Below are 17,714 nucleotides of genomic sequence, written 5' to 3'. Positions count from 1 at the left end.
TGATGGTGTGGTCAACAGAACAGCAGGATGGAAAGGTGAATGCTCAGCAGTTTCATGGGAACAGCACACAATTAATTACATGGATGAAATGCACTCCAACTGAGCATGAGGTGAGAAAGAATACGGCCCAAAACAAAGATGTTGGCAAGAGATAGGTGCATTCACCCTTCGTTATAACATTACCAATGTTTTACTTTTGACTGCTACTTTTTCCTCGAAATTACCCACTGTAACTATTTTCATTTTTTCCCTTCTGATGCCCATTTTGATTGTATGCCCTGTGCCCTTAAAATGTACAGTGCCAATATTCTATTAAACCTTGAGCGGAGTTATTGTTCATTACCAAAGTAAATTAGTTTCTCACCACAAACCCAGCAAAAGGGAGTTACTTGTGTTCACTTATTCACTGAACAAAGTGAATAAGGAGAATGTTTCCCCCTTGGTGGAAAGATTGAGCACCAGACATGTGGGTGTAAACTGGATGGCAAAAATAAATCTGAGAAACGATGTATGTGGTGATGACATGGCATTCATACTATCAAAGGTTGGTCATTCATTACTCTCAAAAGAAGAAAATGCATGGCTTCGGGAAAAAGGCTGTAGTATTGGATTGACTATATTGCAAACATCCAACACTAGATAGATTAGTGTCCTGTGCTGTAATAATTCTGTGATTCTACTTCACTTAATGTTTTCTACTGCAGAACATTTTATCTTGTGTCTGTCACTTTCCAACTTCCACAGCATCTTAATGCATCCTTGACCTGTAACCTCAACCAATATGACCCCCTCTCCCCAAAGTAATCTTCATCTTGTATTCCATCCTGTAATTGGGCCTTCTTAACCATTAGCCTAATTTTCCTCATTTCCCGGCAGATCAATTCACATTACTGTCCACACTTGCAAGTCCCTCAATGCTATTGCTTTGTCTCATTCCACAAGCCACCTTCCCTACTGAAGTCTGAAGAAGGGTTTCGACCCAAAACGTTGCCTATTGCCTTCGCTCCATAGATGCTGCCTCACCCGCTGAGTTTCTCCAGCATTTCTGTCTATCTTCCCTACTGCATTAGTTGGTTCAACCAACAGGGGTGGATAGCAATTGCTAATTAAAATGAGAATGAAAACCCCCTGAAGACATCTATTACAATTCCACACTGAAATAACCCTAAATGTTTAAAAGCTGTATTTAAAAGTGTCAATTATCTGTAAATGTTTTAACAATTGAAAATTAATTTATGGAAAATCAAGGTTGAGATTTCTGAGGTTCAGTTCATGAGCAGGTTTTGCCAGAAGTATCTGCTGTTCAGTTCTATTTGGTTCCAGTGTTTCATTTTAATTTAATCAGCGAGCCTAGGAAATCAATGAAAGAAAACCCGAAGCCTCTTTCTTCCCATATTTGTTCATAATGTTGACTGTCAGCATGACTCACATCTGCTTGTTATTCTCTACACTCTACGCATGCCGCCTTCTCTGCCCAGATTTTTATGAAGGTTGGCATTCATGAAATGGTTTCTGCTCTAATTTTGAAATGAGAAACTGTATCTGAATCAACGCTTTCCCCTCACAATCCTTGTGAGGAAAAATAAATTGTAGCAAATTTTAAAAGAAATTGGTAAATCATTTATGACGGATGCATTGCTTTATGAATTGTACTGCTAAGACAGTACTTTGCTCAGCTTGTCTCTAATCTGCTACTTTACTATTTTCTGTGCTACCATAGTGAAGGCTCAGGGTGATAACTTTCACTTTGTTAGTCATCCTCTGAAGATTTGTCTGAGGAAAAGCTTCTGTGTGTCTGTACAGTGGTTATTGCTGTGGGAGAGAGAAAGCTGGTCACATTGTAGCTGGATTAAGATATTACTGTTGCTTCATCAGAAGTGTTTTGCCTGATTCCTGACATCATGTTCAAATGTCATCTTTATTTGTTCGCAATCAATATAATAAACGCAATTTCCACATAAATTACAATTCCTTGCAAAAAGAATGTTATTTTCACAGTTGAGTTCTCTTTATGTTTTCTGGAACATGAGTTGAAGAAAATGGAAAACAAACAGAATGGAAGAATTTTAAATAAATTACTTTTGACACAAATCAAAAGTATTTCCTTGGAGTGCCTGCATTCAAGGCAAGCCTGTTTTCCTTTCATTATACCTTTTCACACAAGTATTTGAATAGTTTTTGCTTTTTATGTTAAATAATCAAAATTATTTAGGTTTATAGGTATATTCGTGTATGATTAGAGGGAACAGAACAGACTTCCAGATTCCCTCTGACAATAACTCCATAAATCGACAATTTGAAACATAGACAGCTTACGGTCATGGTAATAACAAAACAATTATTGAGGGCAAGTTATCAGTAAATGTTAACAGTAACATGAGGACCTGTCTGTGCAATGTGCTCGCTACTACACCAAAAGACATAAGGCCTTCACCAGTCAGGGTATTGAATATAGAATTGGGATGTTGCGTTACAGTTGTACAAGACGTTGATGAGGCCACGCTTGGAGTACGGTGTTCAATTTTGGTCACCCTGCTAAAGGAAGGATATCAATAAGCTGGAAGGAGTGCAGAAATGATTTGCAAGGTTTTTGCCTGGGCTTGAGGGGCAGGCTAGGTATTCCTTGCAGCACATGAGGCTGAGGAGATGTATACAATCATTAGGGGAATAGATAGGGTGAATGCACAAAGTTATTTACCCATGGTAGGGTAATCAAAAACAAAAGAACATGTATTTAAGGTGAGAGGGGCAAGATTTAACATGAACCTGGGGGCAGGTTTTTCACTCAGAAGGTGGTAGGTATACAGAGTGAGGAACCAGAGGAGGTAGTTAAGGTAAGTACTGTAACAATATAAAAATTAAAAAAAAACACATTACATGGATAGTAAAAAGACAAGTGCATGGATAGGAAAGGTTTAGAGGGATATGGATCAGATGCAGGAAAATCTAGTTAAGATGCGGCATCTTGATCAGCATTGATGAGTTGGGCCTGTTTCTGTGCCCGATGACTATGCACTGTAGCAATTACAACCACAAGGTATTCCAGCATTAAATTGGGATAATGCTTCTGGCAAGAGTGAAAGAAACTCACAAGATATTGGCATGAAATACAGCCTTTGGTAATTGCTTTCATGTTCTCTTTTTTGTAGCTGTGGGGTTGACAAGCTGTCCAGAACCATTGGTCCCTGCCAACAGTGTAAAGATTGGCGAGAGATACTTAGTCAATGATGTTGTGTCTTTTCGCTGCGAGCCAGGCTACCAGCTCCAGGTAATTAAGCAGTGCACAAATGCAGTAAGATATGAATAATTACAAACTGCACAGAGGGTTTGTGTTGGGTATTTCAGATGAAAGTTGATGATGATAGATCAGTCACTGATGCTTATTCTTCTAGGGACACTCCCATATATCTTGTATGCCTGGAACAGTTCGCCGGTGGAACTACCCTCCGCCTCTCTGTGTGGGTATGTATTCAAAAACACAGTTGTTCCATAAGTATGAATCTGACATGAAGCATGCACTGTTAGAATTTATTACTTGCATTTTGCCTCTTATAATCCATTTGCTGAAAGAGCACCTTTGTTACAAGTATTAGCTCAGGTTATTTGTAAGCACCCTTGCCTCTAAATCAGTATATTATGGGCTTGGATGCATTATGGAACTGAGCATTGAATCCGTGCTGGACCCTAAGTGATGCATTGGCAGAGGCATTGATTTTTCTTTTGGATGAGATGTTAAAGTCAAATTAATATTTTTCAGCTGAATTACCCACTTGGTTTGTTCTCATATCTCTTAGTCAGATGATAAAACTGAACTGGTCATTACCCTGAGAAATTGATGTCCATCTTGCTTATATATTAGCTGCAGTGATTTGCAGCAGTGACTGTGCTTGACAAAACTCTGTTGATTTGTCAAACGTTTTGGATTTCTGCGACCATGAAACTTTTCAAAGGCAGTCTTTCCTTCATTCTTTTCTGTAGTTTGAATGCACACACTCAACCTTCACCACCAAAAAAGACAACTAATATTATCTTTCCATAATAAAAACATGAACTTCTAACTGGACTATCCCGTCAATCTTCTATTGCTATAGCTTCCGAATTTCCCTCTTCTTAAATGTTCCCTTTGTGGTTATTGAATCGTGTGCTGTCTGCTCAACGAAGTGGACATAACTGGTGCTGTGAGAGGGTTTTTGAGGTCAAGAATAATCAGTAAAACTCCAAAACATGTTGGATCATATTTGTCAGCTCAAATGTAATTGCTCTGAAGAAGTTGCCAGTATATAATGTATTGTTGAAATGCTAGTTTCATTGGCAGAGAAACAAACATAAGCAGTTGGCAGCAGCCACATGAGGAAAGATATCAGGGCAGCGTCAGGAAAAATGCCAATGAAGCCTTCCAACAGGTTTAGCAGCCTAAGGCCAGTGCAGGACTATGAACCATTTTAGTGTATAATATAGATTCTATGTGCAACTTGAGAAGGTGTTGGACCAATACATCAGACCTGGGTCATCTGCACGGAACGCATAATATAATAATATCCCCGTGTTGTCATCTGCTTTTGAAATTTGGATCAGTTGATTTCAATGGAACAGGATTTCAGAAATAGATTACAATATGCAGCCATATTGTATTAAATTTCCATTCCACTGTGAATTTGGCTTAAATTTCCAGATGGCTGTGGAGGCCAAATCAATGGATATGTTTAAACGGAGATTGATAGATTCTTGATTGGCACGGGTGTCAGTAGATATGGGGGGAAGGCAGGAGAATGGGGTTTGGAGGGAGTGATAGATCAGCTATGATTGAATGGGGAGTAGATTTGATGGGCCAAATGACCTAATTCTGCTTCTATGGCCTATGAACTTGTTAACATCGGTGTGAAGTTGCAGAAGTGAATTAGAAAAATCATTCTTTCATCAATGCAAACATAGTCAGGAAATTACATTTAGATCTACCATTAATAAATGGTGTGTATTGCTGCAGGATGTCCAAATCAGCACATTCAGACGTGTGGATGGTTATCATTTATTGATCCAATCAAATCAATTAACAGCAATGTTGAAGCACAGGAATGAATGAGATTCAGTTTAATTCCCTGTTTGGTCCACAACTCCCTGATTGCCCATCTCCAGAATGGGCAATCTCCATGAGCCATCCTCCTGTTGTGCTACCAGAACCTCAGTCACTGGCTTATAACCATCAGGCCTACCCACCTGCACAGCTTTGAAGGCTTCTCAAGCACTTGCCCTCTCTCACTCTTGGACTGGACCCCAGTCTCAGATATTGTTCTGTATATTTAATGGCACAGTGGCGCCAGGTTTGATCTTTACCTCGGCTGCTGTCTGTATGGTGTTTTTATGTTCTCCCTGTGGCCACGCGGGTTTTCTCCAGGTGCTCCGGTTTCCTTCCACTTTCTAAAGACATGCAAGTTTGTAGGTTAGTTGGCTTCTGTAAATTGCCCCTAGTGTGTAGGATGGAACTAGTTTATGGGTGATCGTTGGTTGGTATGGATTGTTTCCATGACCTGTTTCGAATGTTCGGATATTTCGATTGTTTTGAATGACCTGTTTCCATGCTGTATCCCTAAAACTCAAACTAAAACTTTTATACTTTGTTGTAAACAAGGAGTATGTATCTGAATCAGAAGCATCAGAAACCTGCAGTGCGCTTTATTAAGCTGGTAGTGTACTTTTTATTGAAAGGTCATTGACCATTAACTTTGTTTATCCATCGACAGATGCTCACTGATCTCTGAGAACATTTCTTGTAGTTTTTGTTCTTATTTCAGCTTAAGTCCTGTTTCCCAGTGGAATTGGACTGATTTAGTGCTGTGGTAAAATGGTTTGATGTAACTAAATCTGTTTAAATAAGATAAGGTGGACCTCACAAAGGATAGAATGAGCTGATACTGCCCTTATTTCTTATGTTCTAATGTTGCAGCACCACAAAATTCTTTATAATGATTATGGTGAAGTTGTTATCCTGACTTTTTGCACAGGGCTTACTGCATAATCCACTATGATTGTGGATCAAAGATGCATGGAAATGGCATACTTATGGTTTTCACATTTAATTGGATAGAATCTCTCTCTTTCTCCTTCTTCCTTCCTTCCTTCCTCTTCCTTCCTCTCTCCCTCCCAACTCCCCCTCCTCCAACTCTTTCCCCCTTCCCCCTCCCCCTTCCCCCTCCCTCTTCCCCTCCCTCTTCCCCTCCCTCTTCCCCTCCCTCTTCCCCTCCCTCTTCCCCCTCCCTCTTTCCCTCCCTCTTCCCCCTCCCTTTTCCCCCTCCCTCTTCCCCCACTCCCTCTATCTCCTCTCCCTTTTCCCCCTCCCTCTTCCCTCCCTCCCTCACTCTTTCTCTTCCTCTCACTCTCTGGTTGTTAAGGAGTAGGGTTGTTGAGGTGCAGGTGAGTCCATCTAATCCCGACTAACTGGATGTAGCTTTTGCTCCTCTGGCTGTGGCTTCAGATAAGAGCCTTGCCCATGGTGCTGGTCTTTTCCTGCAAGCAGACGCTGTCCATGGTGCTCCTCCTGACCTGTCGACCATTTTCTGGGACCTGAGCAGCATTAGGGAGATGTTGGCACTGTATGTTTTTGATATTTGGAACAACATTGGCCAGGAAACCATGGATACCTTCCCTTCTCTTCCACACGGTGTCATGAAATCTATTATTTCAATTACTCATTCAATCCTATTTTTTTTAATGACTTTCCCCCCACTTTGCCTAATTCCCAAATTGTGCTCATTAATGATTTAGTTAAACAACATAGATTTTACTTGTTTGAGCTGAAATGTACGCATGACCATCGGTCTCTCGTTCCATTATAACCCACTCATTTGGCTCCTTTGATGCCCATGGGACCATAGGTTGGGAGGAGAGTTTAGCTGATGGTTCACGCTGCTGTTGAGAGCAGCCAGACATCTCCAAATAGCTCATCTACAATCTGTTAGCAATAGTTTTTGGTATACCTCTTATTCATAAAATGCTGCAAGGTGCATTCCAAAGAAGAAGAAAGTTGTACCTCAAAGTGAAAGCTCTGATTTTCATCAGAAATTTCAACTTTGAGGTCTCGAAGGTGAGGAGGAGCTGAGTTTGAAAAGGTGAATGCATTATTTGGTTAGGAACATCATATTTCATCTCAGTAATATTAAGTCATGTCTCTTTCTGTGCACTATAATACTCTCTCCACTAGTATTATGGATTTAATGTGACTGAATTGCGTTATCAGCACAGAACAATTCCGAATTTGAATGCCTTCTGGAATCTCACACAGAAAAAAAAACTTTGAGTAATGTAAAAAAAATGACGAGATTGCCCTTCTGAAGATGAGGTTAATGTATGTAGTTGAATTGATCAGCATGATGGATTTACAGTCATTTAACCAAAACTGCATCTGATCTAGTTACCACAACACAACTGATCACATTGCAGAAGTGAAAACCACAACACTTGAGAGACTGAATCTGCAGGCAATGGAATTTTTTTTTTGGAACGAGGAGGGAGTGAATGGCAAAATGCTCTTACTTACTGAATCAAGGCTATTATGTGTCTAAATTGAGGTCAAGCTGACAATGTGGTATGTCAGCCACAGTCTGCCGACCATAACAATGTTAAAGAACCATGACTTGCAGTGCAAAAACTCTTCCCTCTACACTTCATTTTCATGCTATAGATTTCCTTTGCAGCCCTGATGCTGTGTATAAATTTTTAATGTAATTTCCCTTTGGAACAAATGAAGGAGCTAAGGAGGGAGGCAAAGTTCCCCCTTACCTCCCCCCCCCCCCCCCCCCCCAAAGCCAAACAAAACTGTTGTTGATGTAAACAACATAGCAAATGATTCTTGCAAGCACTGCAGATGCATTTATATGCTGCGGCTGGGCAGAGAAATGCAAAATCTATTTTCCTGATTCGAATACACACAAATACCTGATTCTCTATAAATAATCATGTTTCTGGTGTCTGTAAGATGCTGCAGGAGCTATGTTTGCAAAAACCTTATTAACCAAATATAATGACTTGCAGATTAATATTTGCTGTTGCAAAATTGATTTTCTAACTCAATTGTGTATTTCAGCGTATTTTAAATACATTTTTGATTCCTGCAGTGAAATGTCTGAATTCCACTCTGTGCTTCCTCACTTCCCTGAGCCTCCCTTCCTACTTGAAAACCACATCTGCAAACTTGTCAGGGAGGAATTCAACGGCATGAAGTTGTGCCTCCCTCAATGTGTTTATTGACTTTTCTCCTGAACGCGATGCACTCCTATCATACAGTAAATGCCATTGCCTGTCATACTATACGTAACGCAAACAATATGGAAATGTACAACAATGTTAATAATCACAATATCTTTCATGCCCACCGACTTATTTGACAAAATCTGAGGGACTAATTCACACCTATGGCCTAGTTCACATGTTTAGCTTAATCAGCTTCCTGGGCCTTGTCTCCATTTGCTTGAGTATCATTTGTGAGTTGAAGCATTCAGTGAAGAACCAGGCAAGAATAAGGCATTAACAACGTGTGGACAGACAGGAATCTATCTTGTTTATCATGGTTTTTGAACTATCTTTCTGCAGTTCATTAAATGTTAATGAGGGAATTCTTCTGTTTGGCCTCTTACTCTCGATCCCTCCGAACCACCTCCACAAACCTCTGTTGACCAATAAAGTTTTAATATATTGCGACATGTGCAATTTCAGTTCACTGATGGTGGTAGTGTTAAATTGCACAACAATGAATGACAAAACTATGTGACCAAAGCACAACAATTATAAATGGAGCCATTGAATTTATATGAAGCAAGAACTGAATACATTTTGTTTAAGGATAACTGGGAAGATGAAATGTTAACCAGGGGCAACACGTATTGCTAAATTGTTGCTTAATCCATGCATTCACAGCAGAGGTGAGTGGGATGTATTTGTATAAAATAAATTGACCGATTGTATCTAATGGTGTCTTTGAGTTTTTGGTGTCTTACTCCTCAATCCAAAGGCACATTACCACTGACATCTGCGATATTTGGATTAAGTGTGCAGAGAATAGAAAACTATTATATGTCCAGGGGTATCTAATGAATAATTGTACATCGGTCTGGGACCTGAAAAAAGACTAATAATCGAACGTGCCCAAGACCTTAAGAATGTTCTTAAAATGTAGAACCGTGGATTAATTAAGTTTTCAAATGTGTTTATATTTGCTCCTGTTAAAGGCTTTCGAGCATGGACTAAAGTTACTTGAATTAATTTTCAATAAACAGTGGATGCCTAAGGGTTTTTTTTTTGTGAATCGATAAAGATGATATCCTTTAAGATCTAATGAGAGATATGTAGTGAAAGGTTAACAGAGTCTAGCAACTTATGTTTTATGGATGAGTCTGATAAAAAGCAGGGGATAGAGATAAGGGCAGCAGGTGAGGGAGGGGTTACCGTATAGAATCGACTCATCAGTAGCCTTTATTCAATGTGGATCAGTACCCAAGCTGGAGTTATAATTATTCAAGCTTCGTCCAACAGAACAGATGCTTTTTTCTGCTCATATTGTTTGTACATCATTGAAATATTTGTGATAGAGAGAGAGAGAGAGAGAGAGAGAGAGAGGGGGAGAGAGAGAGAGAGAGACTTGGCTACACTAACTGACATGACCCATCTACACGAGTCCCACTTGCCTGCATTTGGCCAAAAACCAGCTAAACCTGCCCTATCCATGTACTTGCTTCTTAAATGTTGCGATAGTCCCTGCCTCTACTACCTCCTCCAGTAGCTTAATCCATCCTATTTAAACTGTTTTAAATGTTTGGGGTGCATGTCTGGTCTGCAGTGTATTTAGTATTTTATTGCTTCCAATTTTATGATTTTTCTGTACAAAAAAGCTTTGAGACTTTTTTTAAATATTACAATGTGTGGTATCAAGTCAGTCATTTGGCTTTAGGAGAAAAAATAAAGAATAAAAGTCCTGTCATTGGGAATTTTAGTGGGTGAGGTAAATCTTGCTCAACACTTAAACTCATGGTGGCATTTTCATTAAAATTACCAAAGATCATATTTGATTTTCCCCATCAGTTTATTTCTGTTAAGTTGATAAACTGAATATAAACCTAATAACTATCTAGATTCCAGTTAACTAGGCTCTGCTGTGAAGGTGTTGATTGAAAAGATTCTTGAACTGGGAGGCCTCAGGCCATTTTGAAATTAGGCCCCAAGTCTCTGTATAAATAGGACTTTGGCCTGAAGCTGAGATTTAAGAAGAAGTCTGGTGTGGCAAAAGAGTAAAGATAATTGATTGATGTCAATGAACATTGGCAACCCTATGGCACCACATCTGCAGTTTTGTATGATTTGTTTTGAAGTGTTATAGAAATGGTACTATTGCTGGTGCAGTTCTTTAAGAATCATGTGCGGAGTAAGTCATTATGATGCCTTCGATGTTGAATTTGGAAGACCGCTAAAAAAGGCATTGTAACATAATTTAGAAGTCCTCGTTTTAACAAAACCTTAGTCTTCTTCACCAGCAAGCATTGGATCTAATTTCAGATGCAACCTACCAGCTCAGAACACAGGCCTTCAAAATTAATCCTCTTCTCACTATATGAATTGGCAAGATGAGGGGTATAAGATTCCTTTTTACCCTTGCCTTTCCTCATTTGAAAACTTAAGCACTGCTCCTGCTTCTTAATTCTTGATCTACACATTTGGTTTTTTTTTCTTCCTTCAAGCACAATGTGGAGGGATTTCCATGGATGTCAATGATGTAATCCTGAGTCCAGGTTTCCCAGGAAACTATCCCAGTAGCATGGATTGTGTTTGGAAGATTTCACTTGAAGTTGGATATGGTAAGTTACATGGTGAGAAAGGGAGAAGCCTTCTCATCTGTTGTTGCATGCTGCATTCAGCAAACGGTACAAAGTATAATTTCAACAAACAAAGTTATTTGTCTTATTGAGGATTTTCATATGGGGTCGAATGTTAGAAGCAAAACTGAACAATGACATTCTGCTACTTCATCTTGATGCTTTTGGGACAACAGATGACATACTTTCTCCTCAAGTGATGGTTCAAAGCAAACAAAAGAAACACAGTGTACTCTCAAATGAAAGAGTTCTGGCAGTCAGTCAAATAATTCATCAAATTATCAACATCACACAATATTCCCCTGATAATACAGACAGAAAACTGACTTGTTCTTTATTCTGCATAAATATATTTATTCAGCAAGATCTCAGTGGTGCAAAAGTTCAGAGAATCATGACATTATATTGTCAATCATTATATTGTCAATTATATGAAAATTTGCACAGTGGCAAAGCCCAAACATTCAGTGCTAGTTTTTTTTACATACAAAATATCAGCATTAATGTTTTTTTGATAGAGGTGGATAAACAACTGGATTCACATTAGTGATTAAATTCCTTACCAAATTGTCACGTTGCTTTTGGAATGTTGATACCGTGGTGGGACACAATCTATTAATCTATGTCTTGTGGTTTATATTTAATTCCATTCAGGAGAACATTTACAGCATGTGATGGTAAGTTATTTGACGCTGCTGGAAGGTTAAATAATTGGATTGATTTTAAATACTGTTTACGGCGCGACAATTGAAGAGATATTTCAAGCTGATTATGATTTTGGAGCTTCTGACCTGATTGATTTTAAGAGTGATGTGAAATCCAGCAATGTACCTTGGGGCTGGTGTTTTTATCTGACCCCAGCAATTAGTTGGTGGAGCAGAAGTCCATAAATGTTGATGACGTGCATTTGTTAGATGAAGTTAGCTGTGGGCATCGATCACTCCAGCGTATTTTAAGATCAAAACACCATTGTCTACATGTCGGCACATACCCAACTGATTATGCAATGGTGCAAGCTTGTGAATATTCTAATAGTTCTGTGAATTTCAGATGGGATAGAGGCCAATTGTGGCCATCGTTCTCGTTGTGTGCCTCATTCAAATAGATAAATCAGCACACCAGCTATAGAGAAAGCACAAAACCTGATCTTTGCACAAATATCAATATAATGTTCAGTGGACTTTTGTAACTCACTCAGCACCGGAAACATGGCAACTCTTGTGTACTGCCTAGGTCTGGGATGTCAAACTACAGGCCCACAGGCCACATACAGCGCGCGAAGGGGTCCAATCCGGTCTGCGGGATGATTTGGTGGGAAAAAAAGTATATTCATGACCATTTATTATGTATCTGTACGGTAGCTGCTCTCTCTCGCCACTCTCTATCCCACCGCTATCTATGCCTCCTGCTGCACAGGCAGGGGCGCTCCCGTCCTCCACTGTGATTGGCCCGCGGTTGACAAGGGGACGGTTGCACCCGGCTGTCAAACAGACAATATGGCGCCGCTGAGCTCCCCTTGGCCTCGGGCTGGCTAGCTGACTGACGTTCGTGCATGCATCCGGCCCATGTGAAATCACATTTTGCCAAATCCAGCCTGTGAACTAAAATGAATGAATGAATTAATAGGTTTATTGGCCAAGTATATTCACATACAAGGAATTTGCCTTGGTGCTCTGCTTGCAAGTGACAACATGACATACAGTGACAATTAAGAATAACACATAAAACATTTTAATTAATAATAAAACATTATCGATTAAATATGTGAATTAAATAAAATACCAGAGCAAAAGGAGGCGACACATTTTTGGTTATTGAGTAGAGCTACTACTCATGGGGGAAAAAAGCTGTTTTTATGTCTGGCTGTGGCAGCTTTGACAGTCTGGAGTCGCCTTCCAGAGGGAAGCGATTCAAAGAGTTTGTGACCAAGGTGAGAGGGGTCAGAGATGATCTTATCCGCTCGCTTCCAGGCCCTTGCAGTGTACAGTTTGTCAATGGAGGGAAGGTTGCAGCCAACAACCTTCTCAGCTGATCGAATGAAGCGCTGCAGCCTCCGGATGTCGTGCTTGGTGGCTGAGCCAAACCAGACCATGATGGAGAAGGTGAGAACAGACTCTATGATTGCCGTAGAGAATTGGACCACCACTGCCTGTGACAGATTGTGTTTCCACAGCTGTGCAGGACGTACATCCTTTGTTGTGCCTTTTAGACTGTGGAGTCGATTGTGACCCCCCATTTAAAGTCCTTGGAGATAATGGTTCCCAGGAACTTAAAATACTCCACTGTGGTGTTGTTGATGGTGAGTCGGGGAGGGGGAGCTCTCCTAAAGTCCACACTCAACTCCACTGCCTTAAGAGCATTGAGCTCCAGGTTGTTCTGATGGCACCAGGACGCCAACTGTGTCACTTCCTGTCTGTAGGCAGATTCCGCCCCATCCTGGAGCCCAATCAGGGTTGTGTCTTCCTCAAACTTGAGAAGCTTGACAGAGGCGTCTGTGGAGGTACAGTCATTGGTGTAGAGAGAGTAAAGGAGAGGGGAGAGTACGCAGCTTGCGGTGCTCCTATGTTGAGGGTCAACGGGTCCATGATGTGCCTTCCCAGCCTCACATGCTACTTCCTGTCTGTTAGGAAGCTGGTGATCCACTGACAGAGGGTTTCAGGCACAGTCAACTTCGAGAGTTTGGAGTGTAGTAGCTCTGGTACAATGGTGTTGAATGCAGAGCTAAAATCAACAAACAAAATCCTCACATAGGTCCTCTGGCGGTCTAGATGCTGGAGGATGAAGTGCAGGCCCAGGGTGACTGCATCATTACAGATCTATTGCCCCGATATACAAACTGCAGGTGGTCCAGCAGGAGGTTCATGATATTTTTCAGCTTGACGAACACGTCTTTCAGGGGTCTTCATGACCACAGAGGTCAGTGCGATAGGCCTGTAATCATTAAGACCAGTAATCCTTCTCTTTTGGGGTACAGGGACAATAGTGGAGACTTTGAAGCAGGCAGGGACAGTACAGGTTTGCAGGGGCTGGTTGAAAATGTCTGTGTATACCGGTGCCAGTTGTTTCGGCATAGAGCTTGAGAGTAGAGGGAGAAACATTGTCCGTCTTGGAGATTTCCGGCTTCTCTGTTTCTGAACAGCCTCTCCAGCTCCAGATGGAGAAGTGGCCACATTGATGTTGGGCAGCTCGGAGGAGGTGGGTAGTGGATGAGGGCCCAGTCTTTTGCATTCAGGCTGTAAGTGGGTGAGTTTGACACCCCTGGCCTAGGTGAAGTCTGCTGTGTGATTTTACCGGGTTGTATGAAAAACAAAGCATTTCAACTGTACCTAGGTACACGTGACAATAAAGTAACATTGAATCCTTTTACTTTGCAATGGAGGCAATAGCAACTTGTACTGGGCCACTGCATGGCAATTAATTCCCCCAATCATTGACAGGCTTGTTTATAGCACTCATACTTTGAAGGCCATTTGTACACAATAAATAATGTTTTTATTATTTGTTGATCATCTTTTATGATATAGTACCTCAAGGAACATTTAATGGATTTATACCCCATGACAAATAGCCAAAATTAGTTTCACTCTAATTGTTCTTACTTCAATGTATCTCCTTGAATTATTATTTGCTTTCTCTGCTGCCTCTTATACTGGTTATACATTTTATTAGTGATTGCCTTGTTAATTTATTTTTTGCCTTCATCAATGACGTGTATCGCACACAAATTAATTTATCAAACTTGATTTATAATCTTTTGATTGGATCAAGATTCATCACATCTTATTATTTGAATCAGAATTACTCACTGCAAACATATTTAGATATCATCCGCAAATGATTGTATCATTTATTCCACTCATTTGGAAAACAGTGGCCATTTAAATGTGTATTGCATTAACTTGGTCAGTAAACATTCCTTCTCACAGGCTGTTGCACTAATTGATTCATGTGAGCTGCCAGAAAAACAGTAATTACTGATTCAGGGATGAAATGGACAGACTTGGAATCTTATTCCAGTTTTGATCATTGATGACCTGATGAATCGGCGACAAAAGAAAGTTTTCTCCGTTCTAATGTTAAATTTCTATAACTGACTAGACATAAAAGTTGATGTTTACTGGGAGTTATCCAAGATATTGACACGCATGTCATATCACTATAATGTACATACTGTAAATCCCTTCTTTTTAACAAACTCCCTGTTTGTTCTCTTATCTTCATCTTCATCTGAGGTTATGTTGTCCACTCCCACTCCACCAGAACAACACAGGCCATCAATGGAATGTTAAGTGCTGTATTGTCAGAGGTGCAAATAAACCAAATTCCTATCTCAGTGGTTAGAAACATCCTAAAACTACCAATGAAATATAAGCAGTGATATTTTCTGAATTGTTCTTCAATATTCCTACCTCAATAATCATCATGAAAATAAACTAATTACTTGTTTATCATATTTATTATTTGTGGAATGCTGCTGTGCACAATTTGGCTGATGTCTTTGCCTGCATTGACTACATTTCAAACGCAATTCATTTGCAATAAATCACTTTAGGTCCTCCTGAGGATAGAATGTCATATCCTATATAAATGCAAGTTTATGGAGCTTTGATGGATAGGCATGTGTTCACATCTTACACATTTCTGCAGATAAGTGCTTGCACATATTTCAGTTTCAGGGCAAATTTGAAGGGACTTTTTTTCTCGTATAACTGGATACTATGTTTGGTTTGGTGTGCAAATATGTCAACCTCTCTATCCCAGTTACTTTGCAATCAGATGCTAAATCATGAATGACCTGACTTAGTTTAGTTTAGAGATACAATGCAGAAACAGACCCTTCGGCCCACCCTCCACGCCAACCAACAATCCCCATATGCTGGCACTATTCTACATGCACTAGGGACAATTTTTATACCAAGCCAATTAGCCTGAAAACCTGTACGTAGTTGGAGTGTGGGAGGAAACCGGAGCACCCGGAGAAAACCCACGCAGATCATGGGAGGGAACGTACAAACGCCGTACAGACAGCCCCTTAGTCAGGATCGAACCCGGGTCTCTGGCACTGTAAGGCAGCAACTCTACCACTGTGCCACTGTGCCGAATTGTTTGATAGAATCAACTGGATCTTTGCATGTCCTCTCATGTAATTATTTCACTCTGTTGACTTGTTGCAGCACAGAGTGATATAGCAGAATTAACATCAGATGAGTTCTTCACAATGTCCACCTATTTGTAAAAGGTATTTCTCAATGTGTTCAGATAAACAGTATCTTGCTGTGGTTAGTTTCATTGCTGTCAGAATCAGCTGTTTAATGCTTCATGAAATAAATTGACTAATAGAGGAACAATCAGTATGGTATGTGGTTAAGATGTTTTATTTAGTACGATAATATATGAGCAAAAATGGACTCCTGTTTGATGTGTTTGAGTTGACTGCAGAAACCCCCATCCTGATTTCAGCTAGCTGTGAAAACGGGTTTTTTAAATTAAATGCTGATACTGGAGAAAAGTTTAGGCTGCTTGTTTTGTTTCTGTGGTGAACTGATGGTTGTTATAATTTACATCATCAAATGAAAAAAACAGAAAGTCATTAACAGTCCAATGAACAGACATCAGAAAGTGGGCAAGTGTGAGCATAGAAAAGTGAATTGCAAAGCCAATGCAAAGCAGAATCTTAAATCAGTGCCTTCTGGTGTATTAACTGGTGTAGAGTAAGAATCCATAACCTCTGGCCTTGGAAGACCAAAGGGGAATGGGAAGCAAGCAAAGAAATCTTGTCATGTTAAATGTCAAACTTTGTCAATTTACCTGATACTTGTGTTAAATAAAATCTGCTCTTTTTAAACGTATTTGGAAAATAAAACCCTTATGGACAATTAGTGCACTGAGGAGGGGAATATGAAGATACTCAGAATTTGAAGAGGAAACTGTGTATTAGTTCCACTGATTGATAAATTACAAACTAACGGAAGTGGTCTCTCATAATTATCACCAAGTTACAAAGTTTACCATACAAAATATGGAAATGTAGAATCCATCTCACCCAGCTTGCTCCACATGCAAATAAATGGTGGGTTTTGGGGCAATTTTAGCATCCATTGCACAATTGATTATTGATACATGAGCTATTGAAGAGCATAGATGGGAAAGTAGATTTGAAATGTAGATCAGCCAGTAGCATCTAATCAAGGGTATCAAGGGAGGCAGCAGGAGAATGGGGTTGAGAGGGAAAGATAGATCAGCCATAATAACAGAGTAGACTCGATGGGCCAAATGGCCGAATACTGCTCCTAGAACTTATGAAGAGCATGCCTAAGGTACTGAGTGGCCTAATCCCATTCCTGTGGTACCCCTATTATCTCAATATAGAATATTGTGCTGCTATTTAACTGTTAGTGAAAGCCACAAACATGTATTTTATTTGTATAGGAAGGAACTGCAGATGCAGGTTTAAACCGAAGATGGACACAAAAAGATGGAGTAACTCAGCGGGTCAGACAGCATCTCTAGAGAAAAGGAATAGGTGATGTTTCGGGTCGAGACCCTTTTTCAGACCTGTCTAAGGATGGGTGTTGAACCGAAACATCAACTATGTATTTTATTTGAATTGGATTGGTTCCACTCACGTTATATTTTGAGATATGTTTGTATCTGTAAAAACTTCTCTTGTAAAATATACATTTGTACTGTACAAAAATACAAGTTCCTTACATACAAAAGAAGTAAATCCAACCATTGCACTAAATTACTAATTGCTGTAAAGTGTGAATACTTGGTAAAGAGGACAAGAATGATATTTATCAGCAACATTAAATGTTAGAAAGCTTTTAGGAATGCCAATTTGACAAGCCTCTTTGT

The 17,714-nt window shown here is 39.9% G+C and overlaps 1 protein-coding gene across 1 annotated transcript in view; it reads left to right on the top strand.

Moving 5' to 3' along the window:
* The window catches only part of csmd2 (CUB and Sushi multiple domains 2), a 573,225-nt gene that overhangs the window by 374,467 nt on the left and 181,044 nt on the right, over positions 1-17,714 (top strand). Inside the window, 3 exon segments of the mRNA XM_033045391.1 lie at positions 3,150-3,268; positions 3,393-3,462; positions 10,722-10,838. Coding sequence (XP_032901282.1) covers positions 3,150-3,268; positions 3,393-3,462; positions 10,722-10,838 — 306 coding nt within the window.

This window comes from Amblyraja radiata, chromosome 27, assembly GCF_010909765.2.
Source record: "Amblyraja radiata isolate CabotCenter1 chromosome 27, sAmbRad1.1.pri, whole genome shotgun sequence".
Lineage (NCBI taxonomy): Eukaryota > Metazoa > Chordata > Chondrichthyes > Rajiformes > Rajidae > Amblyraja > Amblyraja radiata.
Note: the sequence above shows the minus strand (reverse complement) of the source record. Positions and strands in the feature narration are given on the sequence as shown.